Source organism: Vanellus vanellus, assembly GCF_965231255.1.
Source record: "Vanellus vanellus genome assembly, chromosome: 7".
NCBI lineage: Eukaryota > Metazoa > Chordata > Aves > Charadriiformes > Charadriidae > Vanellus > Vanellus vanellus.
This window is the reverse complement of record NC_138912.1, coordinates 20,977,760-20,994,343: the sequence shown is the minus strand read 5'-3', so window position 1 is coordinate 20,994,343 and position 16,584 is coordinate 20,977,760. Positions and strand designations below refer to the sequence as shown.

At 44.5% G+C, this 16,584-nt stretch overlaps 1 protein-coding gene across 2 annotated transcripts in view; it reads right to left on the bottom strand.

Moving 5' to 3' along the window:
* Window positions 1-11,717, bottom strand: part of ARHGAP22 (Rho GTPase activating protein 22) — a gene marked incomplete at both ends in the record, with an annotated part of 150,560 nt that extends 138,843 nt beyond the window's left edge. For both annotated transcript variants that reach the window (XM_082486624.1, XM_082486625.1), the window contains one exon: window positions 11,684-11,717. In XM_082486624.1, the coding sequence (XP_082342750.1) occupies window positions 11,684-11,717 (34 nt within the window). The remainder of the gene's footprint in view (window positions 1-11,683) is intronic.
* Window positions 11,718-16,584: the final 4,867 nt, after the last annotated feature.

The following is a 16,584-nucleotide window of genomic DNA, read 5'->3' as shown; positions in this document are numbered from 1 at the left end:
TGCTGCTATCATGTAGGTAAAGGGTCATTGGTTTGTTGGTTGACATTTCACTCAGGGTCTGGAGACCTCCTTGACCTCTGGAGACCTTTGACCTATTGTACAAAGAAGTCCCAGTCTTCTTTTGCTGTCACTAGCAGCAAGAAGGCCAGCATGTCTCAACTGCACAGAATAAGCATGTAGCCTTGTATTTTCAAAAGGATTTCAATTACTGGCCCAGGCTGTGGGAATACTTAGGGGTTTTGGTGCCTGTCAATGACTAAACCTTAGCATTCAGATGAGGCAGCTTGCATTTTCTGTGCAGAACTGGGGAATTTGGCTAGGTCTATATTACGAAGTAGTTCAGCACACTGGGTGTAGGGTGGAACAGCTGGTACCACAAACCCACCATCTACACAACACTTATTTCAGTGATTTTATTTGGATTGACCATAGAAGCACACTGCACATGGAGGGCATTTTCATTCAGAAGTAATCCAAGACTACGCTAAAACGCCAACCAAAGCGAAAGATCAGGAGATCCGCTTCAAAAGAACGCCATTGATCCAAACCAAAATGGATGCTTATGTAGACAACCCTAACTACTCCAAACGAAGACAATGGACAGAATCCACTTACTGACCCAGTATCTTAGGCTAAGGACAGAGGCACACATTTGGTAGAATTGACAATAGATAGTGATGCTTTTAGATATTATAGTAGTAGGGACTAATAATTATTTTCTCCATTTAAGAGTTTAAGTCTTAGCTGTTGAACCCAGCCATTCCCATCTCTAGTTTTACTGCTCTCAGTGTATCTGAAGTAGTAACATGGCTGCATCTGTACAATGTGAATAACAATACATACAGAACAGGTAAAAGAAATTATTGCTAAAAAGCCTGTGATAGGGCAAGTCATAAAGACATCATTAATTTACCACCTAACTACACTGAGGGGTGCAATGCTTATGCCTTCCTTCCAGTATCAAACACTTTACTACAGCAAAAAACCCAAACACGTGCAGCAATGAGTTAGCTCTGTATGACAGAGTGCACAAAATACATTACAGCACAACCATTAAAATTTGCCTTCATCATGCTCCCAACTTTTTCTTCACTAACAGTGGCCTCCTCTCCATCCCAGAAATAGGGGGATAAAGTAGATTTGCATACGTTGCTGTAGGTCATATTTTAAGCACCACATTTAGCATAGTTTTCTCCAAGTCAATGACTATAAACACAAAAGGCAAGGAACAATGAGATAATACTCTATACTCTTGAGGCAAGGTTAGAGAGCTTCAAGCTCCATGAACTGAACACTAGTCACTCAAGTAATAAAGCAGGTTCAGGTCAGCTTCATTACCAAGAGAAATTAAATTTCTTTGGGGAAGGAGGGTGGGTAGGTAGGGCAGGTGGGGACAGGACACCACTGTCAAGATGTTTTTACCTTGACACTTACCTATTCTTATTGCTGATCATGAGTAAACTCTGTAACCAGCAGGTCGTAGCCCCAAATTTGACCTGCTGTGTCCTTTGTTATTGCAAAATCAGAGTTACAGACCATACTGATAGGCAGCGCAAGTACAGAAACCTGCTCACAGCAAAAGACTATTTTAACTTTCAGGTCCCTTTATGCGCACCATCATCTGATAGTTCCCAACTGGATCCACTGCAGACTATTCAGGGGACATCAACACTTAGGTCATAGCCCTTTGTTGTGTCACTACAAAGCATGCCCACTTGTCATACACAATGGACTTCATTCCCATTGAACCTTGGCAGATTCTCTTGAAAGCTGTACATCTTCTCCACCTGCTCGGTTAGAACTGCCTACCTGACAAGCGCTGCTGAAGGCATCTCTGCTGCTGGCAAAGCTCTGCCCTTCCATGGGCAACCGCGCTGAGCTACAGCTCACTGCTGCCAGAAGAGGGAAGTCTTACTCCCTTCTCCCTGCACCCACATTACTCTTTCCTTCTGCTGATACACCCAGCTTTACATTCCCACACTTCACTGACAAGGTGAGACCTTTTTATAAGAATAGTTACTCACTGGAATGGCAGAAAGTTATCTCAGGTGGTTTTTTTCTTCCTTCTATTTTAGTGAGTCAAATCGGGTCACAGAAGGAAGACTGAATGAATACCTTGTACTCCCTCTACAATCAGCAAAAATCTTTTGCAATCCTCCCTACGGATATGGCTTTGCGACTTAGTTTTTAATAGCCTTCCCAGCCATAGTGGACTGTGGAACAAAGAAAAAATGCTGACCATGATAACATTCAGACTGGAGCTGGGACTGTACCCTGAGCTCATACTGCACCAAATACTGCGGACTCCTTGTCAAGACTGCGGACTCCTTGTCAAGATTGCAGCTCTTCAGCACTACAGATGCAGAACAAACATAGGTCCACTACAGTATAACTCAACCTAGACATAGGCACTCTAGTCACCCATGTGTTTATAATAAATACTAATGCCTGTGCCATGCCAAGCACATGGTCCACATTACTCAAGACACTGAAGTAGCTGCCAGCATCACTGGTAACTTACACTGTTACGAGCACCAAAGATGTTTGTCTGCCACACCCCATGGGATAGCACTCCCCAGAATTATTCTGGACTGAAAAAATAATGAAGAGTACAGAACACTTTGTCAAGGCCTTTTGCCAGCAACTGGCTATAAGATGGCCCAGCCACTTTCAGCAACAAGATTCCTCGAATTCAGCCATAACATTATATTTCTCTCATTTCCCTCATCCAAACATCAAGAAGGTATTCATTCCTACACTACTTCTCAGGGCAGAGCATTGAGCCAAGAGTTCAAGGAGCCCGTTTGTTGTACCTACTTTCAACGTGCAAACAAAGCCTGCTTCCTTCTCTGTACAACAGGTGGCTAAATGACTTGCCCCAACACCAGGGTTGATTTGGGGGACAGAGGCAGAAGAAATCCAGGAATTCTTAATCCTACATTAATTCATACTCTGAACCCAAGTACCCAATTCAGATTATTTTGCTATAAGTATTTGTAACAAGATGTCTCTGGTTAATAAGGTAAGGGTGTCTCCTTCTAAACTACAGGTCTGCACAGGAGTATTAACCCTGCACCTACAGCTCTCCCAAAGAGATTACGATCAACCCAATCCCTTCCCCTACAACAGAATCAGTTCTCACCTTAGAGCCAACGTATACAGCATCCTTGTCATTTAGCTCCTTATACCATAGATTGTTCTTTAAACTTTGATACCAGTTCACAGGATGACTATCTTACTGAAGCATAAACCATTCTTAAACACTTGCACTTAAGAGGAATGATATTACAAGTAACTTTTTTTTAACCACAGCAAAGACCTAGGATCTCCTCTCTTTGGCTCTTCATAAAGACCCATTTACTGCCTTTTGGGCACAAGAGACACACAGAAAAGTTCTGGGGAAGGAACACACATCAGTAGAACCGTCAGCAGCACCCTCCCTCTCCCTTGTTAGTTTTAAAGAACTTAAACGCATATGTGGGCCGTGGTAGAGTCTAGGCATAGATCCTTTCCTCCTCCAGCTCACCAGATAGCTCATACTGCAGCCTCAAAAAGGGGTTTCCCCTTCCCACCACAGTGTGCAAGTGCCTTTATTGTTACCTCAAACTACCCCCACCCATGATGCAAGGAGCCGGAGAAAACAAATTAAGCTGTTTATGCTGGTATGCTTGCCTGTTAGCTACCATGAATGTAGACGGAAAGCCAGCAAGGAAAAAAGTCATTCTGGTAGTAACCTCACAGTGAAGAGGATTATGTACATATAGGCTCTAAAAGTAGCGTGTGACTGTCCTCTCAGGAGAGAGGTGCTAACATTTGTAGTGCTTCCACTGTGCTCTTCACAACATTGCCAGTTTCACCCTGTACTCACTCAGTGGGTGTTTTACAAGTAATTAGGGAGCCTATGGCTTTTTCATTTTTTAATATTTAATTCTCCCCCAACAAGTTTTCTCCCCAGCAGTCCAGCTACCCTTTGAGTTGAATTACTGCTCTTTCTCAAGGCTCCTTCCCCTCCCCAGGAGACAAGGCCATGGCTCATTATTTCAAATTCAGATTGCCTGTGCTTAATAAGCTAGTGCCTGCCTGTGAACTTTTCAGGGCTTTTCCTAAGGAGAGTGATTTCCAGCCTAAGCCTTCAGGCAGGGGTAGAAAGCTGCTATTGCCAAGAGGAGCACTTACTTCAGCACACACCATGAATCCTACATCCCCAGAGACGAGAGTAATACACCTTTGAACAGCCCAGGTCCTTCTTCACAGGACACACCACAAAGCAAGAGTGGGAATCTGAACGTCCCTCTGGAGGAATCCTACAAATATCACTTTCTTGACCCTTTCTGTATATGCACATGGCCACTGAACCAGGACAACAGAAAAACAGTAATTGCAGCACACAGCTGCTAATGCAGCTCACTGCCACACACCCCTGCACCAAAGCAGCACACTGCCAGAAAATTGACCTGGTACCAAGGGACAGAAGTAATCCCCTCCTTCATTCACCTCCCTAAGGCTGCACACAGTGAGAAGGGACACCCAGTTACCTCCTTGTTCACTTCTCCCCCATGCTTTACCCTGTAGCCTGAGCCTATTTCTTCCCACTGCTTTCAGGGCAGTTAATTCAGCAGTACACCAGCTCCAGCCCCAATTCCTCCCTCCACAGCCCCTCTACCATTGCCTTAAGATTTTAAACTCAACTCAGCAGTTTTACCTCACACTTCTCCAAAGCAAAAAGACAAAACCCAGACTCACACCACAGGCACAGCCACCTCTTCCTCCCCAGTGCCTCACAGACTCCTTCCTCTGCAAGCTCACAAACTGTGAGCCATAAACTAAATCATAATTACCAGCACTTTATCCTAAGTCTTTTAACCACATACCTTTCTAGAGTACAGCTCCTGAAACTGCTTCTCCTGCTTTAAAGAATCATTTAAAGGAAGGAGGGTAGTGAACCTCCCCCTCACAGCTGGGCTCCTTGTTAATGGTGGCTCTGCCATGCCAGCTGCAGCTAGTCACACTGATTGCTCCCTGCCCTGGGGGCTGGTGCGCTCCTAGCGATGTTGGTGGGCTCTCTCGGGGGCTGAGGGAAGTGTTTGGAGGAGTTCACAGCTCCAGGGCTGTTTACTTTGGTTGCAGGAATAGGAAGCTGGGTGTTATTATTTGCCGGGTAAGCTGGAGGTGCCAAGGTGCTGGCCTCCCACATGCTCTGGGATAGCTGCGTGCACCATTAGCACCTCAAACCAGAACTGCAGTGTGGGGCTGTTGAGGCAGTGGTGTTCTTTGCAGAGCTAAGAGGTTGTAGGTGCTAAGCTGTGGTTTGGTGAGGGGAACTAGACACACGGGAGAGTTGCCCTTTTCTGCCTTTCGCTGGCCAGTGAAAGGAAGGCTTTTCACATGGCATGACTTTGAAGGGAATACAGCCTGAGGAGCTGCCTGCACTGAGCAGTCTCTGAGGTCCAGGACTTGCTCCAGCAGTGTGGTGCCGGCCTCTGCAGGAGCTGATGGGGAAGGTGCCACCAGTTCTCCCCTAATGCCAGAGGAAAACAGAACCATGACAGTGAACTCCTGTTGTGCATGGGGCAGCAAGATTGCCTCCTCTCTGTGGAGGACTTGGAGAACAGCCAGAAGCTGGAGGGTTGATGCCTTGGTAAACAGAGAAGTCTGAGTGCACTTAGGACTGTTTGGCTGCCTCTGGGTCCCTATGAAATGTGTTTATTTCACTGTTTCTTCTCTTTGACGTGTCATTTTTCACAAACTGAGTTGCACGCTGTTTCTTTTTCTCCTTTTTGTTGAAATCTCCTTTAACCACTGTTTTTTGCTCCTTTGCTGGGCCTCGTCTCAGCTCTGTCTGTTGTACAGATTGACCTGCTTACCTGTGCCTGCTCCTGGGATTGTGGGTTTCCCTCTTAGATGAGGTCCAACTCCTGGAACCTGAAGTGCATTGGTGACACTGAAGAATTATTAACTGGCCAGGCCAAATATGACTCCGAACAAGCAGCATCTTCTAACAGAGTCAGAGGTCACCTTCACTGGTCTAAAAATGCCTAATTCATGTTTCCTTAGAGGTCATTCATCATCAAAGCTTATTCCTGAGCCTGGCAAACTTGGGACAGATGAGAACTCCTGAAAGCCATGACTGGTTGCTAGCCTTCTGCTGTGATTAAGACTGTCTTGAAGAAGTGATTAATAACGCAGTTTCCTTCAGACAAGAAATCTCTAGAGGGATGACCCAAATCATCCTATGTTTCTGGTACAGAAGAAAGATCCTCGAGGTGTCCCCCACAATTTCATGCTAGTATGTTCATTCTATTATGCTGATACCCTCCATCTACTCAAGAAATAAAGTTGCAGGGTTGTATTTATATGTCTAAGTGGTTCTTAACTGGTAAGTTCTTACTGAGTTGGATGTGTTCTGATGACAGAAAATGGCCAGTGAAAAGCTGTTGAATAAGAAGGAAAGATAATCCAGTATTTGTTCATACTTTGGGAAACTCATTTCAAATCCTGGCTCTGCTTTGGATTTCATATGTGGCCTAGGGTTTTACGGTAATCCACAGAATGTAAATGTTACCTGTGAAATGTGGCATGTGCAAAGGTAAATATATTTTTGAATTGAGATACTGTGGTAGTGAATTGTTGGCCATCTAAGCAATGGATTAACATAAAATTATCAGTTCAGAATACAAATGTCTTGTGACTCTGACAACTTCAGAGCTGTCTAAATTAGCAAATAGTGCAGATCATTAGGAGTGGATCTGTTAGTTAATGGCAGGGAACTAATAGCCATACTGCATATGCACTTCAGGGAACTCTGTTTTGGACTAATTCTATGCTGATTCTATGGAGTGAATACCCACTAGCAGCTGGAGACCATTAGGTGCACTCCTGAAACTATCTTCCCACCCAGTTTAATCCAGAAGTAATTCTAGTTTGTTTATTCTGAGACTGCTTCATGGCATAACCAAAGTGCAGTAAGTGAGGAGAATTAATTTGTTCCAAAAGCCCACTTTTAACCTTAAAACACTCATGTAAGTTCCAAAGTGTACTACTGTAATTCTCATAACTGTCATTTGCTTTTGAATTAAATAATATGCTTTCAGTCTGCAGGATTAAGGAAGTCTGGATTTCCACTGATTACAGAATCACGGAATTTTCAGAGTTGGAAGGGACCTCTAGAGATCATCTAGTCCAACTCCCCTGCTAAAGCAGGATTGCCCAGAGCACATTACTCAGGACTGCATCCAGGCACGTCTTGAAAATCTCCAGAGAAGGGGACTCCACAACCTCCCTGGGCAGCCTGTGCCAGTGCTCTGGCACCCTCACCATAAAGAAGTGTTTCCGTGTATTTGAACGGAACTTCCTGTGTTCTAACTTGTGCCCATTACCCCTCGTCCTGTCACTGGGAACCATTGAAAAGAGCCTTGCTCCATCCTCTATCAACCCACCCTTTAGATACTTGTATGCCATAATAAGGTCTCCCCTCAGCCTCCTCTTCTCCTACTGCCTTATATTCTTCTACCACTCAAACCCCAGTTCCTCTACATGTTCCTCAAACTTGCATAATGCTGTCTCTTCATCTTCCTCAAATACCTAGTTCCTTCCACATCCCTGACAAACCAGTACGTTCCTACATCCCTTAGCTTTTTGGCTAACTTGAATATATGCGTGCTCTTACAGGACAGCCAGTATGTGTCTTTTGAATGGTCAGTTGGGCGTTATCTTTCAGAACGTATATTTCTGTTGAGTACTATGTGACGATTTTCCCTAGGTGCACAGATACAGTTTTCTTTCCTCGGTCCTGCCACCAATTTTCTTTGAGTTTATAGGAGTCAAATATATTTTGACACTGCTTTTCTGCATTCAAATATGATTGGATTTAACCAAGCAGCTCAAAAATTGATAGGACAGAGATTGATTGAGAAAACATGTGATCATGTAGTCTTACTGCCATAAGAAAGCAGTTTAAATATAGGGTACTCATGCTCCTGTAATCAAAGACACAGCACTTGCATTAAAAATACAATGACACCATTGCAGAGGCATTGAATATTAAAACCTAGTTGTCCTCACTGCAAGCACATGAAGCTTACATTGTAAATGTGCACACTCCCAGAGGGCTATAATAGTACTTTACTCTCTAAAGTCCCTCCTGGCAGCATTCCTATACAACATCCTTAGAAACATTTTAAGTATGCTAAAGCTTACTTTTCATTAAAATTGAATTATGACAAGTCTTAGAGAAGGAAAAAAGAGAGAGGGAAATAACTCTGTTCTATTACAGCCATGCTGAAGGATACCTGAGGTAAAACCAGTTCATCTGCAGCAGGCTAGCTAGCCAAAATGTCTCCCATCATTTTTTCCAGGCTCTAAGTTTTAAACAAACAAACAAAAGTTTAATTATTATGACTGTGAAGAAAGTTTTCAATATACTGAAACATATATATGAGCATGCTGCAAACAGAAATAATAAGTCCGCAAAGTGCATACAATTCCATAACATCAGACGCCCATTAGTACGAAGTCCCAGTAAGGAGAGAAGTTTTATGCTTCGTACCTATACAACTGAGACAGACTGTGTTGAAGACTGAAACAGTGTAAAGAATCTATCGTGTCAACAGGCTAACTTACTGAAAAAGAAATGCATTAGCTTGTAGTCAGTCCAACTTCCACTTCCTAGCACATTTAAATGCAACTGGGCAGGTATAACCTGTTTGAGACTTTTCAGACCAAAGAGCAAATGCTTTATTTCGTTTTTTTCATCTCTTAAAAACAATGAAACAACAGTGCATTCCTTAAGACTGAAGGAAGTAGTCTGGAAACTACTTTCCCTGCTCTCCATACCGAAAGTTGTCTTGCCTCCGCTCTGGAAGGCAGTATTTCTATGCCCCATCCAGGATGCGAAAAATAGGTATTTTCCATTGTAGTCACTTATTTCAAAATCCTGGACTCTACCAATTGCTGTACATAAAACACTGCAGATGAAAAAATAATGCAAAATCCATTCAGGCCTAGCCATGATGAATGATATTCCAGAAGGTCCACTTATGCACATGAAGATTTTCGGTCTGTGAAATTTTACACCTTCCTAGGTCTTATGAAAACATAATGTGCCTCTGAACGTATGTTTCTGAGTTACAGATGCGAGCTTGGTGATGGAACGGCAAAGACTGCATTACACTTGACAGTTACCTCTAGTAAGGCAAATTATCTTTGTTCTCTACCATAACTTTCACAGATATTAAGAACTACACCCCCAGCTGTCAGGCTGAAGTCCAGAATCAGCGTTTTCAAAAGCCTGAATGTCTTTAAACCCCAGAGCTTTCTTAAGGACCATCCACAAGTCAAACAAAAATGACAGCATCAGATGTCACAAGTGAAGGTTTAAAGGTATATTCTCAGCAGAGATTTGGAAATACAAGGGGAGCTGATGAAGCATTCCTGTTTGCACAGATGCAGGGAGCTTGAAGCAAAGAGCTGGACACAGGGTGGTTTGAGTAATACAAACACAAGAAATCTACAGTAAACACACGAACATCCTTAGGTTCAGCTTTATCGCTGTCTTCAATCATGCTCAAGTGAAACCACAGGCTGTACCCAGCCTATCCTTCCTTGTGCCCTCTCTTCATTGTGTCTGGTCAGAGAAGTCACGCTGCCTCCCTTACAGAACTAAATCCTCAATGGCAGAGCTAACAGCCACTAGTCTGAGAAGTCAGCCGAGCTCATGCACCAGATCTCCTGCCCTTGTTGATGCTCGCTGTCAGCAACAGATTCTTGCAGCCTTCTCAATACTTTGCTTGCCCACCACCTGAACCTTCATTAGCAATCCCAACTGATAGTCCAGGGAGCATGAACTACCATTTCACATTCAGCTCAGTCATGCAAGGTGGGACACTTACTTTCAAGAAGCATTCAGCATCTTCAGCACTGCCTGCTTACAACTCCTGTGAACAAGAGCTCTAGAAGAATCTTGCAGGATTAGGTCCTACTTGGTAACCTTTGTAAGAGGCTACCAGTGCTTTGCCACAGCATTGCAAAAGTAGGAAAATTCCTCAAGTTTCACAAGCCATCAAGCCAGCTCTTTTCAGGAGTTCTGCATTCACTCAGAAATAAACCTACCACTCCACAGTTAATGAACCAATCAGAACAAACCCCGAAAAAATGACATATACTGCTATAAATTGAAATTAAATCACAAAAGTACACTACAGTTTGTCCTCCAAGCATCACTAGCCCACAGGGATCTAGAAGAATATCTGTCCCATAACTAGACTTCAATATATTTTAATGTACAACTTGGTCTCTTCCAGATGAATTGAAGAAAGTGGAAGAATGGCAGGCATGCAGTTGTGAAAACCTGTGTTCCTTGCTCTGACAAAGACTTCCTGTACCACTCTAGTTGCATTGTTTAGCTTGTCTCATATATATTCTATAACAGCCCACAGGAATGCTGGATAACAAATATATTAAAGACTGGAAGGAGATTAAACACCCCTTAGAAGGGGGATGGCAAAGTGACAGCACTGACAAAAGACTTGCTGAACTTCTACAAAACTGTAACTAAAAATAAGTATATATGACTTCACTGGGGCTAAGCCTGTACATATCTGATCCTGACACCTCCAGATGGCATGAAGCTTCTTCCTTCCAAGATACTAACAGCTATTTAATGGGCTGATGGCATTTTGAGGACTGTTCAGTGTGTAATACTGCTTTTATATATATGATGCAAAGTGACATTTGGTGGAAGTACCTGTCTCAGCATCACAGCAGCTGGAACCAGTGACACTTTCCTATTTTATAACGCTGGCATGGCTGAAGAAAAAACTAACCTTTACATACTCTTCTGCTTGCATTTGCTTTTGCTTCTAAATGACATTAATCTAGCCTCTGTTTCTGATGAGTGGGAAGATATCCCTCTGAGGCTGCCATTAGGCTGTGAATGGCAACGATGCTCAACAAATGCCATGTCAAACGAGGAGCTGGTGCTGCAGCAGGAGATCACACAATACATCCCCTGCCAGAGCATCTTCTCCAGGCGAGCTGGAGTGGAGACAACGGCTGTGCCCAGCCTCAACCGATCACTTTACTAACACTGCGTATTACACCTCGCAGGTCTGAACGACTGCTCAGAGCAGCTGTTGCAAACCCAGGGCAGGTTTTGCTTCCTTCCTTCCTTTGTCTTGTCCACAGCTCACACAGAACGACTTGCCCCACCTCCTGCTTCCAGCCCTGGAGGGATAACGTGCTACAGCAAACTGCTTCTCCAAGATGCTGCAGGTAAACTTCTCACAACTGTCTTCAGCTGTTATAATGAATTTCAGCATTAGTAACACCGCATTAGCAACCACCACAGGGGTGCAAAGGTTCCATCGAGTCCCAGGACAGAGTACAAATTTTGAATTGTCCCTGCTGCTCAGCCCTGACACTGCAGACGATGTTGGTGAACACAAGTACAGGTCCCCTCCTCCTACGTTTAATTCTCCCCGAACCTTTGCAAGCGCCGCTCACTCTCGCTGCCCTCCCCAGGGCCGGCTTCGGCCAGCGGAGCGGCAGCCCCCTCTGTCACTGCAGCTCCAGGGGGGGTGTCTCCGCGGGCAGGGGTAGGGGCTCACCGCCACCGCCTAGAAGTTTCCCCGTGCTGGCAGCCGGTCCCCCTCCCCACAACGCGAGGCGCACGGGAAGGCACACTCACCTCTCCTGGCCTGCCTGATCTTGGGGCTCAGCATGCTCCCGGCTGGGCGCGCCGCTGCCGGCAGCCTCAGCGGCCAGCCCCAGCCCCGGCCGCCGCCCCGGTCCCGGCCACCGCCCCGCGCATCGCCGCGCTCGCCGCTCAAACGCCACTTCTCTCCACTTCCAGCTCTGGCTCGGGGGCGATGCTTCACGTGGGGCTAAATAAACCCTAATGCATTATTTATCCGGCCTCGAATTAATTCCCATCCAAACTAGGCATTAAGTGCCTCGGTAATTACTGTCGATAAATCACTAGCACGCAGACACGAGGGCTGGACCCGGCTCCTTCTGCTAATTGGCCGTGAATCAGTGTTATTAATATGCCTCTTTCAGGGAGCAGCGCTGATCCCGCACTCCCCCGCTGCATCTTCCTCCGGTCGCGCTCAACAGACGCTTTGGCTCGACAGGATCAGATCAAGAGCTGCATCTCCTCGCCAAGCCCGAGCCAGGGGGAAAAAAGGGCACAAAGCACACGCCGAGAAGCTTGCGCATCTGATAAGGTTGTGCGTTAGAAGAAATACCAAGTGCGCTGGTCCAGAGGGCAGCGGCGTGCTGGGCTGCCTGCTGAGCGCTGCATCCCTGCTGGGGAGCTATTCCGGTGAGAGCCGGGGAGCTGAGAGAGAAACGACCCCACTGCTCTCTGCAAGGAAGAAAAATTTCTCTAGCCTGCACTGACAGCCCGGCCGGGTGGGCACAGGGCAATGCCATCACTCCATTTTAGCACCCATCATTTTTATTTGTACTCCTGGGGGGCAAAGGCTACAATCTGCAGTCAGTAATGGGGGGAAGGAAAGGACAAACATTTGATGAAATGCTATTAAATACTATCTATAAACAGATACTTGGATGAAAATTGAATCTGAGTAATTTAGACATCTTGCATCTGGCCTGTTCTTAGCACAACCTTCTTCCTCACCAGTCCCATCTGCCTAGCAGGTCCTTCTGCAGTGTAGAGAAGGGGGTAAATATTTCCGTAGCAATGTGGATGCCCTGCAGCATCACCCTGCAGCTTTGTATTGCCGAGTTGCATTGACAAAAAGCATCTGAGGTTGTCAGCTTCCTCCTCTGCCAAGAAGTTCCATCATATCTTGGATGCTGAATACTGGCCATCAAGTCATATCTCCAATACTGGAAGAGGTTCTCCAGCGCTTTACAGAGGCTGTACTTCTCAATATGTAGGCTGCAGCAATGGCTAAGATGTTTCCAACCTTAGCTGCTTTAGTTGCTGGTGGAACCAGCTCCTTAGAAGTGATTGTAAATCTTTGAGTTTGTGGTGGCTGTGTCAGATTTACACACTTGTAAATGAGGCTAGAAGTGGGATCTGAACTGTTGTCTCTCTTCTGAATACACAGACTCCTGCAGTTATCTCCTCACGAATACTCTGTATTAACTGGGCTTCAGCACAGTGAAGAGTCATCCCTTGGCCAACAAGCTTAGCAAGAATCCTGATACTGTGGATAACCAGCAAGAGCATCGGCAGAGGGAAGTTATGCTTCTGCCGTTTTGCCCAGCCTCAGTCCCTGGATCAAAAATGCATTCCTACCAACCATTTAAAGAGAACTCTTTCTCTCTCTCCCTATTTTTAGCATTTGTTGTCTGCTTTGATGCTGATTATACAGATCATTTTGCAGTTTGAACAGGAAGCCAAAAGGTGTGTACAGTAAAACATGACAAGAGGTAAAGTTAACTGAACTTTTAACCTCATGGGAAACATGGGACACACCATCCTGCTAAGTTACTTCCCATGAAAGCTTGATTTCCCCTCTGGGGAAAAACATTATGTAGGTACACATATAAATGATTATCATGTTCATGGGTAAAATAAAAACATTCAAACAAATAACAGCCAACTTCAACACTAAATGCTAACTTTGAAGGTTTTTTTGTTACATAAAAAACTATGTAGTGTAAACAGAAATATTCAAGAAATATTCAATTTTATTGTGTTTGAAATGTTTCGCTTTGACTCAAATATTTTCAGTCCTTCTTAAAGCAATTTCAAAAGAGAAACATAATTTAAATGATTTTTTAAAAGTTGCTAATTTTTTTTTTTTCCCAGTTTAAACACAATAAATTCAGACCTCAATTTCTCAGATGTACTTTTTGGGACAAATAAACTATTTGTCAGGGGAAAAAAAAATGCCAGCTGAGAGAGAAAAAAACAATCACCCCCAGCAAGTAGTTCCATGCTGGCTGCAGTGCTTTGCTCTGACAATTTAAAGAAATACTACCCGAAAGAAACACTGAGAATAGGTCCAACAGAAAGGTAGCCTAGCAAGTGTCTAGAAGGAACCAGACCCTAGAGCAATGTTTAATCCCTGAAGTTTGTGTACTGAACTATGTAGACTGAGCAGGATAATTAGGACAACATATCTCAGTTTGTATTTACCTTAATTTTCCTGTGAGCTTCACAGCCCCTTTCCATCCCACAGCTAGCTTCTCAGGGTGTGTGTTTCTCAGCTGTACCAACCCCACAGAAGCACACCTCACAGGGACCCTGCTCGTGGAGCAGGGCTGGAAATGCACTTTCTCTGTAGCCCAAGTCAACTCTTCACCTGCATCTGTCCCACACCACTGCCAGCTGCCCCTTCAACACACATACCTGGCAAGAGGCTTTTTGAGCATATGCGCTTCTTTATAAAAAGCCCCTATGTAAAAGATGACAGAGCTCAAAGTAGTCCATGGTGATGCAGGAGGGTAAAAAAGGTTGAGTAATGGCTGATGTAGTTTATTCTCCCTACATCAAGTTTTGCCTGACTCAGATGCTGCTTCCAAATGGCAATGGTATTGACGATTTTAATTGCTTGTGAAGGACAGTAATTGCAACCTGAAGAGTACATAATTTAGTATACTGAAGTTCATCTGGCAGTTCATCTAGGGACAATTATTTCAGTGCAGTAATTTTACTTAAAGGAAAGGATTGTAAAGATCTGAAGAATAAAAGAATAAGCTGTGAAAGTTTTACTTTCACTGTATTTGCATCCGGTCTTTCCCTGAACATGCAGTCACATAGTAGAAAAATGGGATACTGGTTTAGCCCAACTCACCCAGGGATATATTAGTCCCATATTTCATTGCTAAATAAAAGCAGGTAAGTACAGGGATCGTAGAACTGAGGAAAACAGATACAGTCCTGTGCCACTAATTCTCCTCTCTCACCTAGCAAAGGTATCCTTGATGGGAGCCTGAAAATACCCCAATTAGAGAATTTAGCCAGAAGTGCCACAAAAGGCATCTGGGCAGGCTCCCCAGCTTGAGACTAACTGAAGTTGTATGCTGAGCCTCAGACTCTGCACCAGCAATTCTGACTAATACCTGCCTGCTGCTTCAGAATACAACTCATCTGTGTCCTTGCTATTGAAGCCTAGGGTTATGATATCAGAAAAATTCTTTCATAGAGGTGCAGAAGGAGTTGCAGTGGAGTCACAACAAGCAGTGAAGTTGTTCTTGCACCTAAGCACACTCTACAAAGACTAGAGAAACCTATATTGTGGCCCTGAAGTGCACTAATAGCCTTAACAGCCCTGACCAACCTCACCTGGCCACCACCCCCTCCCTGCCCATAGGTCCAGGAGCTCCATTTAAGCCCAGTCTTAGGGCTTTGCTCCTAGTCTGAGCTATCTTGTAGGAATATTGACTTCTAGCTCAGCTATACTGCTCTATGGGTCTGGACTGTAATCTATGGACTGTTTGCTCAGCTTTACCTTGTATCTGCCTTATTGCTGTGGATCTACCTAGCAATTGCTGGAGTGTGTCTGATACTAGTGACCTTCATCCAATGTAATTCTGACTATGAGCTGTGAGTGGTTTTCCTGCCTTGACACTAGACCTGATTCATTATCATGAATGTATTTGATCTGGACTCCTGATTGAACCTGACCATTATTTCTAAGTCTTACCTCACTCAGGTACTGTGGGGACTATGCCCTTCCCTGCTGTGTTGTCCCTCCCTTTCCATTAGAGAGCAAATGGCCATTGCTGGTCATCCCATTTCAAAGCTAAGGTAAAGGTGGTCCAATTTAAGTGATTTCTCAGAGAGACTTAGGAAGCTGCTGGTCTGTAGGCAATAAGAGTTTTATGACTGACTGATCTGAGGTAAGAGGGGCATTCCCGATGGCTTGAGATAACCATGACAAGGTGTGTGCCAATTGTTCCAAACCACTGCTGTCATAGTTATATCTCCCTGCTTGTCCAAATCCAGAATGGCAGTCTATCATAGAGCACTAAGCATCTACAAGGCTAAAAAACAGAAATCAGCTGACTAACCAAGTACTAGGGAAGCACTACTATCTGTTTCTTTTGTGAATCTAAAAATAAATGTGCTCATTAATTATCTGCTGCCTGTTTGGAATGTGGAAAAACTCTTCTGTCTGTCACAAGTGTTTACCATTGATTGCTAAGCACACATAATGAAGGAAGGTGATGTGGCCTAGGGAGTAGAAAACTTACGGAGCATGAGGAGGCATGACCTCGAGCCTTAATGCCAACTATTTCCCATGGCTACAAGCAAGATATTCAGTCCCAGGTCCCATCTACCTCCATGCAGTGTTTTGATACCTGGGATCAGCAAGTGCTGTCTAAATGCAGAGGATGATAATGATAATAAGTTACTGCAGCAGGGACAATCACAGAAGATATGATTCATCTGTTGGCGCCAAGGCTGATGGCTGGAGGCTATGAAACATGTCAGATGCTTGAGACGGAAGAGTGCGTGGGCCAGTGAAGTTTCTGAATCTGTGTGGGGGATTGAATGGATCTCTCTTTCCCCAGGCTGCACACACAGCATGCTGTCACCTACCAATTATTACACGGCATATCCTTTTTTCCTCCTCCTCATCTTCTGCTTCCATATGCAGGCCAAGG